This window comes from Tachyglossus aculeatus, chromosome 18 (assembly GCF_015852505.1).
Source record: "Tachyglossus aculeatus isolate mTacAcu1 chromosome 18, mTacAcu1.pri, whole genome shotgun sequence".
NCBI lineage: Eukaryota > Metazoa > Chordata > Mammalia > Monotremata > Tachyglossidae > Tachyglossus > Tachyglossus aculeatus.
In genome coordinates this window covers 31146589-31162457 of record NC_052083.1, presented here as the reverse complement: position 1 = coordinate 31162457, position 15869 = coordinate 31146589, and the positions used below count along the sequence as shown (strand labels likewise).

General features: G+C 47.5%; 1 protein-coding gene across 2 annotated transcripts in view; it reads left to right on the top strand.

Moving 5' to 3' along the window:
* Positions 1-12061: 12061 nt before the first annotated feature.
* TRAPPC10 (trafficking protein particle complex 10) overlaps positions 12062-15869 on the top strand; it is a 69076-nt gene continuing 65268 nt past the window's right edge. For both annotated transcript variants that reach the window (XM_038760059.1, XM_038760058.1), the window contains exon 1: positions 12062-12184. In XM_038760059.1, coding sequence (XP_038615987.1) covers positions 12118-12184 — 67 coding nt within the window. In that variant the 5' untranslated portion in view covers positions 12062-12117. The remainder of the gene's footprint in view (positions 12185-15869) is intronic.

Here is a 15869-nt window from a genome sequence, read left to right as displayed (position 1 = left end):
GTTTCAACTTTGGCTTATAGTCTTAATCCCCACTTTACAGATCATCATCATCATCAATCGTGTTTATTGAGCGCTTACTATGTGCAGAACACTGTACTAAGCGCTTGGGAAGTACAAATTGGCAACATATAGAGACGGTCCCTACCCAACAGTGGGCTCACGGTCTAAAAGGGGAAGACAGAGAACAAAACCAAACATACTAACAAAATAAAATAAATAGAATAGATATGTACAAGTAAAATAAATAAATAGATAAATAACTAAATACAGATGAGGAGACTGAGGCACAGGGGAGTGAAGTGACTTTATTTTTTGGTATTTGTTAAACACAAATTGTGTGACAGGCACTGTACTAAGTGCAGGGGTAGGTACAAGCTGATCAGGTTGGACACAGTCTCTGTCCCACATAGGGCTCACAGTCTTCATCCCCACTTTACAGATGAGGTAATTGAGGCACAGAAGTGAAGTGACCTGACCAAGGTCACAGCAGACGGGCGGAGGAGCCGGGATAAGAACCTAGCTCTTCTGACTCCCAGGCGCACGCTCTATCTACTAAGAACAGTGCTTTGCACATAGTAAGCACTTAAGAAATGCTATTATTACTATTATTATTATTATTATTGACACACTGCTTCTCTATTTACTCTATGGTACTCTCCCCAGCAGTTAGTACAGTGCTGTATACACAGGTGCTCAATAAATACTATTGATCCTCCAGATTGTTAGCTCATTATGGGCAGGGAATGTGTCTACCAATTCTGTTGTATGTTCCCAAGCGTTTAGTCCAGTGTTCTTTACTCTGAAAGTGCTCAATAAATACCACTGGTTGATTTGTATTCTTCCTCAGCCCAGTCAGGGTCAGCGCCGTTTCCCAAAAGGTTCAGTGTGGAACAGTCTGATTTACATTTACTTTTATGTGGGTCTGAATGCTTATTGTAGGCAGAGCACTGTACTAACCGCTTTGGAGAGTACAATACAACAGAGGTAACAGAGGCAAACTCCCGGCCCACAACAAGCTTATTAGAGTCTGCCAATGGGTAGATGGGTGTGGTGTAGACCAGGCCTGCTTTGTTGAGCTATTGTTTGCTTCACACTACAAGTTCTCCTGTAGGAGTTTACTCTTACCCAAAATAAAGCCTCAACACACACAAAATAAATGCCCTGTGAGGTCCTTACCCTAGTCCTCAACCACATCTGCCGGCTCCCTCAGGTTCTGTTTCTTCTAGAAAACATAATTCTGGTCAAGACTTGGATTTTACCATTTTTTTACCCTTTATTTTTTATACATCCAACTCCTACTCCACTCCCCCGAATCCTCCCCCAGCATGACTGTCTGCCTTCTCCATTCCCAAAACCCCACACTTCGTTAAGGTGCTAGACGTTCGGTATGGCTCCAAGGCCCGCCTCTACCCCAGAAGTAAAGCAGTGTGGCCTAGTTGATAGATTCTCGGCCTGGGTGTCAGAAGGACCTGGGTTCCAATCCTGGCTCCGCCACCTGTCCGCTTCGTGACCTTGAGCAAGTTATTTCTCTGGGCCTCAGCTACCTCATCTGCAATATGGGGATTAAGACTGTGAGCCCCATGTGGGACACGGACTGTGTCCAACCTGATTAGCTTGTATCTACTCCAGTGCTTAGTACGGTGCCCGGCACATAGAGATTGCTTAACAAATACCATGAAAAAGAAAACAAAGAAGAAGATGCAGCTGGCTTCCCAATCAATTTGACAGGCCTCCTCTACAAGCCGTCCACCGCTCCTAAGATCCCCCATCACTGAGGCCTGAGGAAGCAGTCGGCTCGCTCTCCCCGAGACAATATTTACCTCAATACACCTGCCCAGGTCAGATAAGAAGAATGGATGAGAGCAAAACACCCAAGCAACTGCTGGATAAGCGAACTGAAATGGAGCTGCGGTAGGCTCCGGAGAGGGTTTTCCCTCCTCTTGGGATTAAATTTGGGACCGCTTTTCGGAAGAACCATAAACCTGGACCAGTATCAGCAGCTGCCATCCCGAATGTCAGGCCATCGAAGGAAGATATGGAATCAGGAACTCCATCCTGGGTCCAATTTAAAGTTCCGTGTAGGCCCCGGTGGTGTAGACACATTCCCTGCCCATAACGAGCTACCAATCTGGAGGATCAATCTGGAGGATCAATGTAGCAGGCAGATCGGGCTGATGGGTGGCAATAAGGAGAGGATTTGCTCTCTGTGAGCAGGGTCTTCAGAAAGACTGGCGAATGGAGTGTGGCCTAGTGAATACAGCACGGGCCTTGGAGTCAGAAGCACCTGGGTTCTAATCCTGACTCCGCCATTTGTCTGCTGTGTGTCGTTGGGCAAGTCACTTCACTTCTCTGGGCCTTTGTTACCTCATCTGTAAAATGGTGATTAGGACTGTGAGCCCCACGTGGGACAGGGACCATGTCCAACCTAATTAACTTGTATCTACCCCAGTGCTTAGTATGGTGCCTGGCACACTTAACGAATGCCACTAAAAAAACAACAGAAAACAAAACAAATAAAAAATCAACAACAGGTGACACTGAAGACAGATACAACAAATGGCAAAAGTGTTACTGCAGCAAAGGCCAATTTTCATAGGCCTAGTGTGGAGGGGACTGTAGGTAGTGCACGATTCTTTAAACCACATCTGAGGAGAGGGTTAGGCTCGCAATAACATTATCATAAACACAGGCTAGTTTTAGAAATGAGAAGGATAAACCCCAAACAAGCGAAAGACATAGAGTGAATGAACATACTCCATTTGAAGATTCTTTCCAAATAGACTCCGAAAAATACAATGTGTCCAGTGTCTGTGGACTCTAACAATGACTCCTAATAATTCACTGTCCTTGTCTCGGGGAGCAACGTGGTTCTGCCACCTGGAAAAGCTCGAGGCGACGGGCACCGGACTCTCCACCCTTTCAGTAAATTTCAAGTTTCTTCTGGGGAATTTCCCCCCACCACCCCCTCAGAGTTTCCCTGGAGTGACAGTTTTTTATTGGAAATCCCTGAGAAGCAACTTCAATACTATAAAAAACCTTCCAGGAAGAAACAGGTCCCCCGGGTTTCCCTGACCTGTGTATTTGCTCCTCCTCAGAGCTGACAAAATTCACATCCACAGCTCCCAGGTGATAATCAGTCAATTAACCGATCCAAGGTATTTACTGAGCACTTACTGTGTGCAGAGAACTGGACTAAGCACTTGGGAAAGTATGATACAACAGAGTTGGTAGACAGTTTCCTTGCCCACAAGGAGCTTACTTAACCTCTCTGTGCCTCAGTAGAGGGCCTGCATCCGATCTGATTATCTTAAATCTATCTAGGCTCTCCCTCTTGTATAGTAAAGGTTTAAAAAAATACTAAAATGATTTCCTAATGACTCTCGTTGTGCTTTCATTTAATCATCTCTGGGTGGGGGCCGCTGCTGGAATATCCCAGAGAGTATTGGGACATTTCCCTGGTAATCTGGGGGTGAACCACCCTTTTTTGCCCTTTTTGGAGGAGATAGGGTTAACGGCACTTCTGGCCTGATCCTAACCCCATCCCTTCATCAAAGACACCGCCTAAAACCTCATCGAATCCCATGAGTCCCAAGAATTTGTTCGACTTCCTGGCAGTAACAGGGGAGGCAGGAGCTGCTTGGATACTACAGGGGAAAGGGAGGAATTTCGGGGGAGCCAAAGCCAGAAGGGTTGGGAGCTCAAGCCTCTTGACTACTAAGCCCCACAACCCTCTCCTGCCTCAGTCTCCCCGGACTAAGGAGGCCTACTTCAGGACAAGACAGAGGGAATTGGTAAGGTTGTGGAAACTATTCGGCGAGGAGTCCTTGGCCCTGGCTAATAACATTAATAATAATAATAATGATGATGGTATTTGTTGGCACTTCCTATGTGTCAAGCACTGTTCTAAGTGTTGGGGTAGATACGAGCTAATCAGGTTGGACACAGTCCATGTCCCACATAGGGCTCTGAGTCTTAATCCCCATTTCACAGATGAGGTAACTGAGCCCCAGAGAAGTAAAGTGACTTGTCCAAGGTCACACAGCAGGCAAGTGGGAGAGTCAGGATTAGAACCCAGGTCCTTCTCCCAGGCTCGCGCTCTAGATGAGTGGGTGTCAAAGGGGTCAACCATCCCCCAGGGCCTCCGAGCATCCTGTTGCCATGGTCACAGAGAGACTACTGGGATGGATGTGGGCCACTGGTCTGATCCAGTGATGGCATTGTTGATGGCCTTCGGGGTCTTACGGCAGCTAGAGAAAGCCCCTCTGAACCTCTCTTCATATAAAAAGGGTAGCGATATCATAATATATAATTTAATAGGCTATTTACATTATGGCTATAATAGGCTACCAGGAAAGATCATCTGGGGCTAAGTTCTGGCAATTTTTCAAGAAACAAATGCCATCTCAAGCGAAGAGGTACTGCAAAAGCGATGAACATCGATTCAAGTAAATAATCTCGTTTTCAATGCTATTCAGAAGAGTTTCTTAACCAGGTCAATGCCGAATTTACCCATTTTTCTAGAATTTCCATCTCAACTAGAAAAAAGAGAAAGCAAGTACAGCAGGCTAGAGCAATAAGATTACTCATCCCATCATGTCTTTTGGCTTTTAGGACATTTCTGCCTCTTCATCGCTCATCTCAAAGGTTTTACTTCCGTGATGTCAACACCGATGTCCTCCCCTACCCACCCAAGACCCCAACTGTGACTCTTCGTTCACCATATTTCCCCCAGGCTGGAACTTCCTTCCCGCAACATAGCTGGCAGATCACAGCCTTGTCCACCTTCAAGCTCTCCTAAAATCCCTCCTCTTCCAGGGAGCCTTGGTATAGAGGATACAGGGTAGTTACCTGAGGCTTTAGAGAAGTGGAGAGATGTGAACTGAGTGTGTGTGTGTGTTTTAAGACGTGGGCATAAGTGTGTGTAGCAAGGACTCAAGGGGGAAGAGGCTGCAGGATGAGAGACCAGGAAGGAGGATGATTCAGTTGACAAATTATGATTTGAAACAGGTTGAGCCAGACTGGTGGATGTTTGAATGGAGAGGAAGGAGAGAAGCTGTGAGATGTGAAGGAAGAACCAGCAGGATTTGGTAGGGTTTTTTTGTTGCTGTTTGGTTTTTTAATGGTATTTGTCGAGTGCTTACTATGTGCCAGGCACTGTACTAACCACTGGGGTACATATAAGATAACCAGGTTGGACACAGTCCATATCCCACATGGGACTCGCCGTCTTAATCTCCATTTTTCAGATGAGGTAACTGAGGCACAGGGAAGTGAAGTGATGTGCCCAAGGTCACAGAGCAGACAAGTGTCAGAGCTGGGATTAGAACTCAGGTCCTTCTGATTCCCAGGGCCCTGCTCTATCCTCTAGGCCAACGCTGCTAGTTGATCTAATAGTGAAACTGCAAGTCGGTAAGGAGTGGAGAATGAACCCAGCGTTGCAGGCTTTGGGGGCAAGGAGGAAGATGGAGCTTTTGACAGTGACGAGAAAGTTAGGAAGGAAGATTGGTTTGGTTTCAGACATGCAGAGTTTGCGTTATCAGTGGAATAAGCGAATGGAGATAGCCTGGAGGCGAGAGGAAATGAATGATTAAATAGCTGGAGAGAGGTAGAAATTAATAATAATAATTGGGGTATTTGTTCAGCTCGGGCCAAGCACCGTGCTAAACACTGGGGTAGGTACAGTCAGATCGGACAGAGTCCCTGTCCCATCTGGGAGCCAGCCGAATAGAGGTGGTGGCTGAAGCCATGGGAGCGGATGAATTACGCCCTTTCCGAAAAGAGGATGTTTTAAATCCAGAACTTACAACAGTGCTTGGCAGTAAGCGCTTAATAAATGCTATCATTAAACCTGATTACTGGGTATTGACCCCAGTGCTTAATACTGTGCCTTGCACTTAGTAAGCGCTTAACAAATACCATAAAAAAACCCACAGATTTCTTTGACGAAAGGTCAAAAGGACTATGATGAGTAACCCAGAGAAGAAAATATTTTGGAGGGATTTAGGTTAAATTCAGCATTTCTTGACTCCATACCCTTTATGAGTTGATGGATGACAGAACAATACTTCATGCTCATAAGTTATTCTCACCAATTACATTCTTGGAGTGTTTGGGTGCAGGACACAGCACCAGGTGGGCCTAAAAAAAGGCTACCACATTACGGTGGAATGATTCTCCTTATATTTACAACTAGGGACACGAAGGCACAGAGAAGCCAAGCGAATTGCTTAATTCCTCCCAGAGAAGTGATACTGGTTCCAGGAGTAGATCAGCAATTTTTCATTTTGATCCTAGTGATGATGTGAAAAGGTGCGGAGAGGCAGAATACTTAAGGGGCATTTCTGGAATATTTTAAGCCACAGAAGCTTGCCGATGGGAACGTCATTGGATTTTCTCCTTACTACAATCTAGGAAGGAAAACAAGGTTTACTGAAGTTTTTTAAATAAATTTGCTAGGTGGCAGTAGTTTCTTGCTTATGCTGTCCGCAGGCAAAAGAAAAAATGCGAAGGCAATGAAAAGCAGAGAGAAGAGGTTATATATTTTAAAGATTTCACCCGTTAGTAATGCGGTATTGAAAACGTATCAAAAAGATGATGGGATCCTGTGCTTAGCAAAAGAACATTGCATTGTATCACTCTCTCTGGAACAGCAGAATAAGAAAGCATTCTCTCAGTGCCCTGAAAAACAGCTTTCTGAAAAGGGGGATTTTACTTAGTCACGATGAGGTCAGTTTCACAGAACCAGTAGCTGTCACTGTTCAAATTAATGGCTGATTTCTTTCCTAAAAGAAAGTCTTTTCTTCAGGCAGTCATTTACGAAACCAACTAGAATGCTGACAGACAACTGAGGTAGCCTTGAGACTGCTAAATTGCCACTCACTCGAGCCATGTGTAGTAATAATAATATTTATTAAGCACTTACTATGCACCAATCACTGGGCTAGATACAACATATTCAGATTGTACACAGTCCCTATCCCAAGTTTGACTCACAGCCTAAAAGAGAGGGTGATCAGGAATTTGACCCCCATTTTACAGATTAGGAAACTGAGGCACAGAGACATTAAGTGACTTGCCCAAGATTACCCAGCAGGCAAGTAGCAGAGCCAGGATTAGGAACCAGACCTCCTGATTCCAGAGTCCTATGGTGTCAACTGAATTTTCTCAGATTTTTTTTCTCATGTACAGTACTCATCTTACCTCCTCTTTGTTCTGCCCTGGTTTTTCAATGCTTTGTTGAAACAGCTGGAATTACAGGATCTACTCTGAAACACAATAGCCGAGTAATTAGAAGAAGAAAAAGAAATACCTGGTCATCTTTGTTCTGGCTCTCCTATTTCTGGAGACCAAACTGTGTCTCCTCCAGCAACTTGACTTTTCCTCCAGCTCAGTCCATTGGACTTCCAGCAGGCAAATGGGGAACAAAAGCCAGTCCAGCTATCAGCTGGTCCTAAAACAGCAAGAATCAATCAATCAATGGTATTTATTGAGTGTTACCTAAGGGCAGAGCTGTACTAAACGCTTGGGAGAGTACAAGAGGGTCGACAGACACGTTCCCTGCCCGCAATGAGCTTACAGTCTAGAGGAAGAACTTATTTCAATCAATGGTATTTACTGAGTGTTACTGTGTGCAGAGCACTGTACTAATACAACAGTGGCATTTGTTCAGCGCTTACTATGTATCAAACACGGTACTAAGTGCTGGGGTAGATACAAGATAAGCAGGTCCCACATGGGGCTCCCCGCCTATGTGGAAGGGAAACAGTTATTGAATAACAAATGAATCAATCAATGGTATTTACTGAGCACTTAGTAATTCCTCTCTCCATAATCTATTTTAATATGTGCTTCCCCCTGTGGTCTATAAGCTCCTCATGGACAGGGACTACATATACCAACTCTGCTGTGTTGTATTTTCCCAAGCGTTAAACAGCATTACATTACACAGCACACAGTAAGTGCTCAATAAATACCCCTGATTGATTGTACATGCAACTAAGGAGAAGGGCTAATATTTGGGCTGCAAGGCTACTTAAGTTTTGTTAAACCGTTTGGGCTCTATGCATACAATTTCGGGTTCACAGTTCCAATCAATAAGATTTATTATTGTACAAAGAATGCTTAATGTTGTTTCCACACAAATGTATAGCACTTACAAACATGGAACGTGAGGTTCAAATCGGGCATACCTTGAACACAACGTGCTTTTATTCTGTGCAGTGATGATATTTTTACTTTTCCAAGACAAACTGGTGGGCGATAGGATGTAGCCCTTAATTTTTCCTTTAGCAAGCCACCACCTACTGCTCTTTTCAACCTGCAAAACTTTTCGTTGTGGTGAATTAAATCCAAATGCTGCCAGGGCCCTGTCTGTACGTCTGCTTGGAAGCAAGGTGGATCTCCACTGTTCCAATTTTAAGCTCAGCCCGGTGAACCACGCCAACAGGGCCAGGGAACCAGCAAAACAGAGCTCTTCCTTATGCCGCAGCAGTGAGTTCTTTATTTATGTATATCATAATTCTCCTGCCACCTAGTCCCACACTCATTATTCCAGGCCACATCTGTATCCATTTCTGTTCTCCATTCCACCTATCCTCTCCTCTTTTCTCTTAATTGTAGGATGGCATTTATTAAATACTTACTAGTTTGAGGGTGCTCGGGTCAACACAAGATTAGATCCCTTCTCTCTGCTTTGGCTTTCTGATTGTCATCGGCGATACTTATTGAGCACTTACTATGTGCAGACCACTGTACTAAGCACTCGGGAGAGTAAAGTACAAGAGAATTGGCAGACATGTTCCCTGCCCACAGTGAACTTACATGCTGTCGCACATGGGGCTCACAGTCTTAATCCCCATTTTACAGATGAGGTAACTGAGGCACAGAGAAGTGATTTGTCCAAGGTCATATAGCAGACAAGCGGTGGAGTCAGGCTTAGAACCCAGACTCTCAGGCCTGTGCTCTTTCCACTGGACCACGCTGCTTCTTGACCTCTGACATCTCTGTCCCTCTCTTTCCTGTTTATTGAGCCCAATCCCTCTCCCACTTTAAGTTACTCCTAATTCGTCTGTTTACCCTGCCCACAAGCTTGATGATTTTATACCCCTCCATTCACATCCTCTCAGTCTTTGGTCTGGGGAGGTTATGATATCAGAATCTGATCACTTAATAACACTTGGTTACCTTTCTCAGTATCATAATCTCAATCAATCATATTTATTGAGTGCTTACTGTGTGCAGAACACTGTACTAAGCGCTTGGGAAGTCCAAGTTGGCAACATATAGAGACGGTCCCTACCTAACAGTGGGCTCGCAGTCTAGAAGGGGGAATCTACTGTTTAGTTCATTGCTTGCCTCCACAGTAAGAGCTTATGAACTACTACAATGATCATTACTACCTTCTCCAGCTCTTCAATGCCTTTTATGCAATCCCAGGAGTGTATGGAGCATTCCATTTACAGCATTCAATTAACAGCATTCACCTCGACTGTCAGCCCATGTGGGAAAAGGACAAACAACATCAAAAAAAGTGTGAGCCCCATGTAGGCCAAGGACTGTGTGGGGTAACTTGTATCTTAGAACATTGCTTGGCACATAGAAAGTACTTAAGAAATACTTCAATTTATTATTATATTTCTTCTTATTATTAATATTAAGCGCTACGTGTGCAGAGCACTGTATTAAGCGACTGGGTGAAAACAATAGATCCGATCACTTCCCTCAAGGCTCTTACCTTGTTTTCACCAGTAGCAAAACTATGCCTTTTGTGTGGTTTTCCTGACAATGTCCAGGATTTTTTCGGCTGCTGCTGCATGTTGCCTCTTTCCCCTATCTTTTTTTCCTAGCTCTCCCCAGTTTCCTTCGCCTCTTCCCTCCCATTCTGCTATCTTCCCTCCCTAACCTCACCATCTCCTTCACTCCTCACTCTGACATTCTCGTTTCTTCTTCTCCCTCCCTCACACCTCCCTCCCTCACACCTCCCTCTCTCCCTCATACCTCCCTCTTTCCCTCATGCCTCCTTCTCCCTCATGCCTCCCTCTTCCCCTCATGCCTCTCTCTCTCTCCCTCATGCCTCCCTTTCTCCCTCACGCCTCCCTCTCTCCCTCATGCCTCCCTTTCTCCCTCTCTCCCTCATGCCTCCCTCTCTCCCTCATGCTTATTTTTCTCCCTCAAGCCTTCTTCTCTCCCTCATACCTCCCTCTTTCCCTCGTGCCTCCCTTTCTCCCTCATGCCTCCCTCTCCCCCTCATGCCTCCCTCTCTCCCTCATGCCTCCCTCTCTCCCTCATGCCTCCCTTTCTCCCTCATGCCTCCCTCTCTCCCTCATGCCTCCCTTTCTCCCTCATGCCTCCCTTTCTCCCTCATGCCTCCCTCTCTCCCTCATGCCTCCCTCTCTCCCTCATGCTTCTTTTTCTCCCTCAAGCCTTCTTCTCTCCCTCATGCTTCCCTCTCTCCCTCATAATAATAATAATAATTATGGTATTTGTTAAGCACTTACTATATGTGCCAAGCACTGTTCCCTCTCCCCCATCATGCCTCCCTGTCTCCCTCAAGCTTCCCCCCTCCCATCATGCCTCCCTCCCTCACGCCTCTCTCCCTCATGCTTCCCTCCCTCCCTCACGCCTCTCTCCCTCATGCTTCCCTCTCTCCCATCATGCCTCCCCCTTCACTCCTCTCTCCCTCATGCTTCCCTCTCTCCCATCATGCCTCCCCCCTCATGCCTTCCTGTCTCCTTCAGGCCTGTCTCCCATCATGCCTCCCTGTCTCCCTCATGCCTTCCTGTCTCCCTCATGCCTCCCTCTCTCCCATCACGCCTCCCTGTCTCTCTCATGGCTGTCTCCTTCAGGCCTGTCTCCCTAATGCTTCCCTCTCTCCCATCATGCCTCCCTGTCTTTCTCCTGCTTCCCTCTCTCCCATCATGCCTCCCTGTCTCCCTCACACTTCCCTCTTTCCCATCATGCCTCCCTGTCTCCCTCAGGCCTGTCTCCTTCATGCTTCCCTCTCTCCCATCATGCCTCCCTGTCTCCCTCACGCTTCTCTCTTTCCCATCATGCCTCCCTGTCTCCCTCAGGCCTGTCTCCTTCATGCTTCCCTCTCTCCCATCATGCCTCCCTGTCTCCCTCACGCTTCTCTCTTTCCCATCATGCCTCCCTGTCTCCCTCACACTTTCCACTTTCCCCTCACGCCTCCCTGTCTCCCTCAGGCCTGTCTCCCTCATGCTTCTCTCTCTCCCATCATGCCTCCCTGTCTCCCTCATGCTTCTCTCTTTTCCCTCATGCCTCCCTGTCTCCCTCAGGCCTGTCTCCTTCATGCTTCTCTCTTTCCCATCATGCCTCCCTGTCTCCCTCAGGCCTGTCTCTCATCATGCCTCCCTGTCTCCCTCATGCTTCTCTCTTTCCCATCATGCCTCCCTGTCTCCTTCATGCTTCTGTCTTTCCCCTCATGCCTCCCTGTCTCCCTCAGGCCTGTCTCCTTCATGCTTCCCTCTCTCCCCTCACGCCTCCCTGTCTCCTTCATGCTTCCCTCTCTCCCCTCATGCCTCCCTGTCTCCCTCAGGCCTGTCTCCTTCATGCTTCCCTCTCTCCCCTCATGCCTCTCTGTCTTCCTCTTGCCCCCCCCGTCTCCCTCACGCTTCTCTCTCTCTCCCATCATGCCTCCCTGTCTCCCTCAGGCCTGTCTCCCTCACGCTTCTCTCTTTCCCATCATGCCTCCCCGTCTCCCTCAGGCCTGTCTCCTCCTTCATGCTTCCCTCATGCTTCCCACCACGCCTCCCCGTCCCCCTCCGGCCTGCCGTCTCCCGCCCCCCGCCCCAACAGGCGGGCCCGTGGCCGGCCCCCGTCCCCTGAGGCGGCCCCGCCTCCCTCCCCTCAGGGCGGGGCGGTGGGCGGGGCGGGCCCCCGTCCCGTGCCGTCTGATTGGTCGGTCCGCCGGAAGTGGTCACGCTGAGCCCGCGGGACCGGAAGTGGCTGCCCCCGGGAAGGAGGGACGGAGAGAGAGGGGGGCACCGGCCGTGAGGGGAGGGACGGAGGGAGGGAGAGAGGGAGAGAGGGCCGTCCGTCCGTCCGTCCGTCCGGATGGGGAGCGGGGGGCCGAGCCGGGGCTGGTGAGGCCGGACGTCCATGGACCCCGCCGAGGAGACGCTCCCGCCCGTCATCTACACCATGGAGAACAAACCCATCGTCACCTGTGAGTGGGGCCCGCAGAGGGCTGACTCCCTCCTCTCCCTCTCCCCTTGGCCCGGCCACCATCCAGCCCCCAGGTGTCTTCCCCCCCCCCCCCCCCCCGGCTCGATCTTCGCATTGTCTCCCGACCATATAATAATAATAATAATAATATTTGTTAAGCGCTTACTGTGTGCAAAGCACTGTTCTAAGCGCTGGGGGGGATACGATGTGATCAGGTTGTCCCACGTGGGGCTCACAGTCTTAACTCCCATTTTTACAGATGAGGTAACTGAGGCTCAGAGAAGTTAAGCGACTTGCCCAGGGTCGCACAGCAGACTTGTGGGGGAGCCGGGATTCGAACCCACGACCTCTGACTCCAAAGCCCGGGCTCTTTCCACTGAGCCACCACCATTATATGCACATATATATATATATATATACACACACACATACCTGTATATATTTATATATGTTTGTGCATATTTATTACTCTATTTACTTATCTTGCTTGTATCCCTCTCCCCTTGGCCCCGGCTCGGCCACCATCCAGCCCCCAGGTGTCTTCCCCCCCGGCTCGATCTTCGCATTGTCTCCCGACCATATAATAATAATAATAACAATAATATTTGTTAAGCGCTTACTGTGTGCAAAGCACTGTTCCAAGCGCTGGGGGGGGATACGATATGTGATCAAGTTGTCCCACGTGGGGCTCACAGTCTTAATTCCCATTTTTACAGATGAGGTAACTGAGGCTCAGAGAAGTTAAGCGACTTGCCCAGGGTCGCACAGCAGACTTGTGGGGGAGCCGGGATTCGAACCCACGACCTCTGACTCCAAAACCCGGGCTCTTTCCACTGAGCCACCACCATTATATGCATATATATATATATATATACACACACACACATACCTGTGTATATATATATATATATACATACCTGTATATATGTTTGTACATATTTATTACTCTATTTATTTATCTTACTTGTATCCCTCTCCCCGTGGCCCTGGCCCGGCCACCATCCAGCCCCCAGGTGCCTTCCCCCTCCCAGCCGCCGCCCCGGCTCGATCTTCGCATTGTCTCCCGAGTATATATGTATATATATATTTACCTGTATATATGTATATATGTTTGTGCATATTTATTATTCTATTTATTTATCTTGTACATATATATTCTATTTATTTCATTTTGTTAGTATGTTTGGTTTTGTTCTCTGTCTCCCCCTTCTAGACTGTGAGCCCACTGTTGGGTAGGGACTGTCTCTCTATGTTGCCAACTTGTATTTCCCAAGCGCTTAGTCCAGTGCTCTGCACACAGTAAGCGCTCAATCAATACGATTGATTGATTGATTGATTGATTGAGGACAGGGCTTAGGGTAGGGCTCAGCGCACGCAGGAGGCGCTCAGGAAATACCCTCGAGGGCCGCCTTTGGGCGAGCGGGTGCTCCCCCCGCCCCCCCCCCCCGAGCTGACGGACCGGCTGGGCAATTAATCAATCAATCAATCAATCGTATTTATTGAGCGCTTACTGTGTGCAGAGCACTGTACTAAGCGCTTGGGAAGTACAAGTCGGCAACACATAGAGACAGTCCCTACCCAACAGCGGGCTCACAGTCTAGAAGAGGCAGAGGCAGCGGAGACCCTGTCCCCACCCCGGCCTCGTTTTCTTGTGGCTCGGCTCCGGGAATCATTGCAAAAATACCCCCTCCTCGGTTTAATAGAAAAGTAGCGGGACCTAATGGGGGAAAAAGAAAAAAAAAATCCCCTACTTGCTTGCTGGGTGACCTTGGGTAAGTCACTTAACTTCCCTGTGCTTCAGTTTTCTTCATCTCAAAGGGGGAGGTTTTATAATCAATCAATCAATCGTATTTATTGAGCGCTTACTGTGTGCAGAGCACTGTACTAAGCGCTTGGGAAGTACAAGTTGGCAACATATAGAGACGGTCCCTACCCAACAGTGGGCTCACAGTCTAGAAGGGGGAGACAGAGAACAAAACCAAACATATTAACAAAATAAATAGAATAGATATGTACAAGTAAAATAAATAAATAAATAGAGTAATAATAATAATAATGTTGGTATTTGTTAAGCGCTTACTATGTGCAAAGCACTGTTCTAAGCACTGGGGGGAACACAAAGAGATGAGGTTGTCCCCTGTGGGGCTCACAGTCTTAATCCCCATTTTACAGATGAGGGAACTGAGACACAGAGAAGTGAAGTGACTTGCCCAAGGTCACACAGCAGACATGTGGGGGAGGCGGGATTCGAACCCAGACCTCTGACTCCCAAGCCCACGCTCTTTCCACTGAGCCACACTGCGTCTCTAATAAATATGTACAAACATATATACATATATACAGGTGCTGTGGGGAAGGGAAGGAGGTAAGACGGGGGGATGGACGGGGGGCAAGGGGGAGAGGAAGGAGAGGGCTCAGTCTGGGAAGGCCTCCTGGAGAAGGTGAGCTCCCAGTAGGGCCTTTTATACCGGTGCTCTCTCTCCCCCCCCCCTTAAACTGGGAGTCCCGTGGAGGATGGGATACTGTGAGCCCACTGTTGGGTAGGGACTGTCTCTATATGTTGCCAACTTGTACTTCCCAAGCACTTAGTACACTGCTCTACACACAGTAAGCGCTCAGTAAATACGATTGATTGATTGAGACTGGCTCTCAGCTGAATCCATTGCATCTTCCAAGGGGCTTGGCACGTAGTAACCACTTTAAAATAGTACTAACGTTAATAATAATAATAATAATGGCATTTATTAAGCACTTACTGTGTGCAAAGCACTGTTCTAAGCGCTGGGGAGGTTACAAGGTGATCAGGTTGTCCCACGGGGAGCTCACAGTCTTAACCCCCATTTTACAGATGAGGGAACGGAGACCCAGAGAAGTGACGTGAGTTGCCCAAAGTCACACAGCTGACAGTTGGTGGAGCTGGGATTTGAACCCATGACCTCTGACTCCAAAGCCCGGGCCCTTTCCACTGAGCCACGCTGCTTCTCTGTTAATAGCAGTACCGTAGGAATAATGTTAATAGCCCGCGGTACGTACCGTGTAGTGGCAGAGATGGAAGTTTTAGGTCCTGGGACCTACCAGGCCGGTTTCCAACGTTGTTATTTCTGCATAATAAAAAGATAAGCGGTTTGTGTGTGAGAGAGAACTCATGTATCACCGAAAAGTATTTTAAACCCATCGAAAGTTATTTTCAATCTGTGGGGAAGATGTAGAGGAATGGCTTCTCAGAGTATGTGAATTAGGAGTTCACGCTAATTGTTTTTGTTGCAGTGCAGGAAAACATCACAATCCGCTTGGTTTTTGTACTTATCATTTAAGTTGTCCAGAACATAGGCACACCCAAGGACAAATACAGTGGATTTTGGAGCATCCATTTAAATCCTTGAGCATCTCTCATGTACATGCCAAAACTGCTTTAAAACAGGTGCTCCAAACTGAGCCAGATTGAATTATTGTTATTAAACAGGGATTTGGCACTGATGGATGAGTACTGTTTTATAGCCCAATAAAACTAAGCGGTGGGTTGAAAGACCCAGCCCCCTATTTTTTTCCTTTTTGCCTAAGATGATCCTTCTAGCCTTTAGAATTCAAGTCCAAGCCCCTGGTCCTCTAGGAAGCCGTCTCAGCTTGCTGCATCATCACCACACCAAATATTGTTTCCCCGAAATCATGTTGAGTATTTGGACGGG